At 35.3% G+C, this 8,021-nt stretch overlaps 1 protein-coding gene across 1 annotated transcript; it reads left to right on the top strand.

Annotated features, from left to right (window-relative positions):
- The first annotated feature begins 464 nt into the window (after positions 1–464).
- Positions 465–7,429, top strand: LOC110037738 (ADP,ATP carrier protein 1, mitochondrial-like). The gene is made up of 4 exons (XM_020742445.1): positions 465–607; positions 4,639–5,163; positions 5,775–6,146; positions 6,951–7,429. The coding sequence occupies exons 2-4, from the start codon at positions 4,657–4,659 to the stop codon at positions 7,245–7,247; spliced, it is 1,176 nt and encodes a 391-aa protein (XP_020598104.1). The 5' UTR covers positions 465–607; positions 4,639–4,656; the 3' UTR covers positions 7,248–7,429.
- The last annotated feature ends 592 nt before the right edge of the window (positions 7,430–8,021 follow it).

Genomic DNA, 8,021 nt, shown 5'->3' with positions numbered 1-8,021 from the left:
AAGACTTTAACAACATAAAATCGATCATCTTAAACTTTTGACATGAAATGACTTCCTATTTATAGAAATAGGAGGTACCTGAAATATATAATTACATTCAAGTCCCCCCTTCCCATAGAAAGAGGCTCATCAGGAATATTTATACAATACAGATAATTAAAAATATCAAGTTGCTGGTCGATCATGAGGATTTCTGATCGCCAGTTATGATCATTCGTTCAGTGATAGTGGGCCGAATAACTTAAATTTTTCTTTCAACTAAATAAATTTAGATTCATTAAATAAAGTTAATTTAGAAATTAAATATATGATAAGTAACCTGACTCTCGAAAAATTACAGTGTCCATGGGTGGTTTATATTTGAATCGCTCCGCTCAATCCCCGTACAAGGAAGCTTCTTTTGTTCCTTCCTTTGACCCGTCATCAGTGCTTAAAAACCTCATTAGCGTACAAGGAAGCTTCTTTTGTTACTTCCTTTGACCCGTCATGACTGCTTAAATACTTCATTAGCTTCACATTCCAAATCTCTTTAATTCCATCTAGTTTTGGTTTTTCTCTTTCATCTTCTTTCTGGTTTTTTTGGATCTCTGTCCCGGATTTGCAGGAGGTAAAGCCTTTCGAAAGATTAGTTATTTCTGTTTTTTTTTTAATGTTAGCTTGGATTGCAAATCTGTTTGCGTTGTGTTTTACTTGCAAATTTCTGATATTCGGTGTTATATCTATTTTCCTTTTGTTTTTTAAATCGTACTACAGGATTTCTTGAGCAGTACAGCGATCGAGATGTGTTTTGGGTGGGACTGATTTTTTAATTTTTGGCCTTCAGATTCTTATTGCATTTTTTTGCTGTTCAATATTTGTTTCGAAACCTTGAGCCACCCCTGATTAAATGTACAAATTTAATTCTATATCTATTTTTGACACGGCTATGCATTTTGGGAAAGGCTGAATTGCGTTGAAATTAGAAGGCATCTCATTATTACATGGCCATGGCTCTGTCTCACATGATATTGTGAAATAGAGTTGCTTCATATTGAAATTGAAGGTTTTTTTTTTTTGTAAAAATCTAAGGTAAGATCACATCATAGAGATCAATTGAAAAAATAAAGGGAGAAAAAGACAGAAAACTCTCTTTTTAACAGCCTGGGGAATGAAGGCAAAACTTTTCTTTGTTTTATAAGAACTCAAGAAAAGATAGGAAAGGGCACCACATTTAGAAGTCATAATTTTCTCATCTTTAACTTATTGCATATTATATTATATTTCTTTTTGTTTTTTTTCTTTTATGGGGTTAGGATTGTTGAAATTCAGAATTATGCGGAATACGATGGTGGAATACTTGATTGTTTCATTGATATGAATCCTACAATAGGAAAAAATAATAAAAATGAAATGATATGAAATGAAAGATATATCACCTGATATCTCTAATAATAATTCATATTAATTATTAGGAGATATAAAAAATAACGTAAAATAAAAAAAAGAATAGTTTCTAATCTAAGAAAATAAATGAAAAATAGGAAATGAAATATCTCTTTACTCTAAGAAAATAATTTATTCTTCATAATTTCTTATAGAAATCAATTATTTCCTGTTATTATTCTTAACACTACCCCTCACGTTTGGAATGTATGTTAATAATTCCTAACCTGTTAAATAGTAAAAAAAATTGGTCATTTGGATTATCGAATTTGATAGATTCAGGCTTGACTAAAATTGGTCGTTTGGATTATCGAATTTGATAGATTCAGGCTTGACTGAATTTTGAGTTTTATCTTTCATGTATTTCGGCGTAGAAGAGAGATTTAGGCTTGGCTGAATTTGCTAGATTCGGGCTTGGCTGAATTTTGAGTTTTGTCGTTAGCTGCAGAGAAAACATATAAATCACACTCAATAAATTCTGCTGACAGAGAAAGCAACAGAAGAAAGGGCGGCTAGAAACAGAGTTCCCGTGACGCTTGGGCCAAGGAAGAAAACAAATATTGTACGAGAAAAGGGCCAGCTGGAAACGCAGCTCCCCCTGACACTTGGACAGAGAAGAAAAAATATTGCAGGAGAAATGACCGGCTTAAAACACAGCTCCTGCTGGAAACGCAGTTCCCCCCTGACGCTTGGACATGGAAGAAAAAAAAATACTGCAGGAGAAAGGGTCGGCGATGGATTTTGCCGGCATTGTCCGATCCACGGCAGTGATATCTCCGGCAAGATGAGGATGAGGCGGGTGGCGGCATCGCTAGTGCTGCCCTGGCTGGAGCCCCATCGTTGGTGTCGACATAGGAGGATGCAACACACGAATTTTTTGGATGGTTTGTGGTGATGTCTGACCAAACTCCAAAGCATCTTGTTATCATAGTTTTTTGAGAGCCGTGTACAGAAGTGAAGTAAGATCCCCGACTTTCTGAAAGTCCTCGAAGAAAGAGAATCCTCCAAAACATTAGCCCGTGCATTTCTAGGCGACGGCGATGGCAACAAGCTTCTAGTCGGATCCGAAAAGTTAGGAGTGTGATGCAGATGGTTCCTCCTCATCATTGGTTGCAGTATGCTGACTAGAGAAGTCTCTGATCGCAATCTAGCATGCAAGGCATTAGACATATTGGTAGGCGGAGATGGAGTAGGAGACGTCGTGTACAGAAATGAAGTAAGATCCCCGACTTTCTGAAAGTCCTCGAAGAAAGAGAATCCTCCAAAACATTAGCCCGTGCATTTCTAGGCGACGGCGATGGCAACAAGCTTCTAGTCGGATCTGAAAAGTTAGGAGTGTGATGCAGATGGTTCCTCCTCATCATTGGTTGCAGTATGCTGACTAGAGAAGTCTCTGATCGCAATCTAGCATGCAAGGCATTAGACATATTGGTAGGCGGAGATGGAGTAGGAGACGCCGAGAATAGAGGTGAGAGCTGATACTCCTCAAAACTGAAGCTACCCTTCCTATGACAAGATTGTAGAGGAATTGTCGTTTGCTGTCCAAAATAATCAGGTGGAGACACTCGCTGCTCCACGAATGCATCTACAGAAGAATATAGCGGATGATTTGTCATTGGCGTAGAGGTCCATCTATGAGGCCGCTGGAAAACTGGCGCCGCCAATGGGCGCACGCCGCGCTGGGGATAAGAGACTGGACGCTTGCCTTTCTCCGACGGGGAAGCAGGGAAAGCCCTTATCGGATTAACAACTGGGCTTCCGAGATGGAGAGATGTCCCAATTGGCCCTCCACTGGCTAGAATGGATAGGGATTGGAGAAGAACAAAAAATCGTCATTTCAAATATCAAGATAAGTGTCCCTCCCTTCCTGCACAGAGGATGACAAAAAGGGAGTCCGATAATTCTCAAAGGAGAACCGGTGGGTAGGGTACGAAACATTTCTCTGATACCATGTTGAAATTCAGAATTATGCGGAATATGGTGGAATACTTAATTGTTTCATTGATATGAACCAGGGTATAAATAACCCTTACAAGAATCTTATAATAAAAAAATAATAATAAAAAGGAAAGACCAAATATCAAGATAAGTGTCCCTCCCTTCCTGCACAGAGGATGACAAAAAGGGAGTCCGATAATTCTCAAAGGAGAACCGGTGGGTAGGGTACGAAACATTTCTCTGATACCATGTTGAAATTCAGAATTATGCGGAATATGGTGGAATACTTAATTGTTTCATTGATATGAACCAGGGTATAAATAACCCTTACAAGAATCTTATAATAAAAAAATAATAATAAAAAGGAAAGACATATCACCTGATATCTTCAATAATTAATTCATATTAATTATTAGGAGATATAATAAATAACATAAAATAGAAAAAAAAATAATCTCTAATCTAAGAGAAATAAATATAAAATAGGAAAAAAAATATCTACTTATTCTAAGAAAATAATCTATTCCTCATAACTTTTTATAGGGATAAATTATTTCCTATTATAATTCTTAACAGGAATTAATTGGGTAGTGTATAGTTATTTCATGGAGGTTGTTTTCGTTGTCTGGGAATCATTGACTTTGTTAAAGAAATTTGGCTTTAGTTGATATTTCCTTTTTTACATCAATTTTTACAGAAGTATGTGCATATAGATAGGATGTGGCACTGAAAATGATGTACCTTTAACTAGATTCTGTGCTCATGCAAAATGGGCATTATGAACTTTAGTTTTAGAATTTGGTTAATTAATGTTATACTGTGTTCTACAAAATGGGCATTTTTACATACATGCCACAAAAAATTTATGTATTTACATATCAAACGCATAAACCGTTTTTACTTTAATAACATTCAAATATTTTATATCACATCAAAAGCATCACTATCACTAACTTTTAAAAAGTGAAATACATCTTTACATCTATAGGTAAGCCAGCATGAATGTAAAAATCAAATTTAGGCGTTAGATGTGTAAATACATAGGAATTGTGTGGCTTGTATGCAAATCTTTCTAAAGATAAATGCCATTATGCAATCTTTGCTTTTATTTTGAGGAGATATTTCTCTTGATTTATTATAGTAGCCATATTATTATTATCTTTTAATAATAATGTATAGAATAATCTATAGAAGGATGTCTCCCAATGAATCAATAATTTAGAATGTAATGATGCAATTTTTCTCAGCAAAGTAAGAATATCCTTGCCGTATTTGCAGGTTTCTTAATAGATAGTCATGGCAGATCAGATTAACCACCCCAATGTAACTCAGACAGTTGCTGGTCAATTTTGTTTCAACTCCAGCTTCTCCCAGAATCTGCGGGCTCTTAACCAAAGTTCTTACAGGCCTTATTTGTACGAGAGGCCTTTCTCAACACAAAACTACCTCAATAATGAGCTGCAGAACCCATTAATGAGCATGGGAAAGTTTACTAGTAATCTTCCCATGGTGACAACAGCTTCATCTGTGTTTGCTCAGGCACCTTCTGAAAAAGGCTTGAACTCTTTTGCCATTGATTTTCTTATGGGTGGAGTATCAGCTGCTGTTTCCAAAACTGCAGCTGCTCCATTAGAGCGTGTTAAGTTACTGATCCAGAACCAAGATGAGATGATTAAGGCTGGACGTCTCTCTGAACCTTATAAAGGAATTACAGACTGTTTTGCTCGTACGGTCAGAGAAGAAGGTATGGGTTCACTTTGGAGAAGTAACACAGTAAATGTTATTCGTTACTTCCCTACTCAGGTGAGCCCTGTCAATTTTTTTTTTTTTTCTAAATAATTCTATAATGTATATGTTGAGATCTCCCATTTCCTAAGTCTGTGCTTGAACGCTTAGAATTTGAGTGAAAAGAAACTAGAAAATTGTTGAGAAGCTCAAATCAACCAACAATTCATGGGAACTTTATTTTATTTCCTTCAGTTTCCTTTATTCTAAAGAAAGCTCAATTTTAGGCAGTATATTACATTTAATCAAGAGCTATTACCCTTCTACTTATCTGGAATTCGCCTGCCCTAGAACTTGAATACATCTCAGCTAGAAATTTTATTGCATTGCCTGAAACATTAAATAAGGCTTTCATGAACTTTACAGCTGTGGATATTTTCTTAACACCATTTATAAGATTATTTGACAAATGTTCTTATTAAAAAAATGCTTTTCCATTCTAAGCCTTGATGAGAGACTGCAGTAGCTGTTGATTCATACTTTTTGAACATATCCTACTAGATATTTCTGTAAGCATTAGATTTGGTTATATAATATCTTACAAATCATACTAAAATCAATGATGAAAGAATCATAATTCAATTATTTTCTGTTTTTTTTTTTTTTTTGGAAAATTTGCTTGCTTCTAGGCATTGAACTTCGCCTTCAAGGATTATTTCAAGAGAATGTTCAACTTTAAGAAGGATAGGGATGGCTACTGGAAGTGGTTTGCAGGCAACTTGGCTTCCGGAGGCGCAGCTGGTGCTTCTTCTCTTCTTTTTGTCTACTCTCTGGATTATGCCCGTACTCGTCTGGCTAATGATGCCAAGGCAGCAAAGAAAGGTGGAGAGCGGCAGTTTAATGGCCTGGTTGATGTCTACAGGAAGACTCTTAAGTCAGATGGAATAGCTGGTCTGTACCGTGGATTCAACATCTCTTGTGCTGGAATTATAGTTTACAGAGGTTTATATTTTGGAATGTATGATTCTTTGAAGCCAGTGGTCCTTGTCGGAAGCCTGCAGGTTTGATACATCGCTTCTATCCCTGTTACATCGCGAGAAAACATAGCAACCCACCCTTTTTTTTTTTGTTAGAATACAACACATTGGTACATAAAATGTCTTGGACATAAGAATGGGTAGAAAAGTGTCAAAATAGTCTCCTGGCTTTTCTTAAGAGGTTATTTTAGTCCCCGAGTTTATAAAAGTGTCTGTTTAGTTCCCAAACTCTTTTAATATGGTTTGAAATAATCCTCAATGAGATTATCTAGGGACTAATTTAATGCTCATATAAATCTAGGACTAAAATGGCCCCATGTAAATATTCATGGGACAATTTTTACAGTTCACTCTAAAAAAAAGGAAGGTAAGCCTTTCAGAGATTTTAAAATAAGAAAATAAATGATAAACAATGAGGTTGTAAATCATTTTCATAGCGTTATAAAAAGTTGTTTTTTAATGAGAAAAGTATCAAAGCAGCTAAGTGTTTGGGGACTAATTTAACACTTTAATAAACTCTTAGATTAAAATTACCACATGAAAATAGTCAGAGGACAATTTAGCATTCTACTCTATTTTTAATCCGAGCGTCATAAATTCAACAGCTTCGCCTTCTTGAAGTTGAAAACCACTCCAAAGTCTTTATGAATATTTTTCAAATGGAAATTTTGGGCTATGCAAACTGAAGTCACAATTCTTCATGTATGCAGATTTTGTGAATTTGTGAACAAGGAAAAAAACATTCAAAGTTAATCTTTCATAGGGTTTTCGTTAAAAGGTCTAATGAAATACTAATTTTGAGCTATTGCCATTTACTACTGATTACAGGATAGTTTCTTCGCAAGCTTTGCCCTTGGATGGTTGATCACAAATGGTGCTGGACTTGCATCCTATCCCATCGACACAGTTCGTAGAAGAATGATGATGACCTCAGGTGAGGCTGTTAAGTATAAGAGCTCAATGGATGCTTTCTCCCAGATTCTTAAAAATGAGGGTGTCAAATCCCTCTTCAAGGGCGCTGGAGCAAATATTCTACGCGCCGTTGCTGGTGCTGGGGTGCTTGCTGGCTATGACAAGCTTCAAGTTATTGTCTTGGGGAAAAAATATGGTTCCGGTGGCGCCTGAGTTCTTACAGATGGTGATGAAAAAAATAAAAAGCATAGTTTCATTTAAGAAGTATTTTTCTTACATCTATTTTGTTTTGGCAAAAGTCTTGAGACTAATAATTTTTGCTTCCGGGCAAAAGTTTCATTTAAGAAGTTTCATAGATTTGATTCCCTTTGGGGTTACATTATATTTATTGTTCAGCGGATTAAGAATAAGGTTTTTGGAAAATGACTTCCTTTGCCAAACATTTTGTTTTATTATAATTTCTTCAGATTTCTCATTACAAATTCAACATTTTTTTCCCCAATTGCTTATAGTTTGTCTACCTGATTGCAGTAATTTCTTGCACTCTAAACTCTAAATCGAGATCGTCGATATACATCACAATATTTGTTATGAATATGTTAGAGCTTTCTCCAAATCGTCTTCTCACCTTGATCAAACTATATTTGGATTAGGATTGAAGTATCTTTAAGAATCATATTCAAACTACCTTTAAATCAGAATTTAAACCTCTATGAATCATCTTAGAATTTTTTTTCAAATTTTCAAACAAGGTTCAAATAATATTTAATATGATTTATATATAGCTCTATCATGGTTTAAATATGATTTAATTTTTGTTTGAAGAGAGATCAATAAATTTTGATCATGGTTCAAAGATGATTCTATCATAGTTTGACTATGATTTAATGATTGTGTGATCATATTTTAAGGATGATTTATTTTATTTTGCCTTTGTTCTCTCTTTTCCTTTCCTTAGAGACTTTGGTTTGCCAAAAAATGAAATGA

The sequence above is a fragment of the Phalaenopsis equestris genome, unplaced genomic scaffold (genome assembly GCF_001263595.1).
Source record: "Phalaenopsis equestris unplaced genomic scaffold, ASM126359v1 Scaffold224283, whole genome shotgun sequence".
NCBI classification, from domain to species: domain Eukaryota; kingdom Viridiplantae; phylum Streptophyta; class Magnoliopsida; order Asparagales; family Orchidaceae; genus Phalaenopsis; species Phalaenopsis equestris.
Note: the sequence above shows the minus strand (reverse complement) of the source record. Positions and strands in the feature narration are given on the sequence as shown.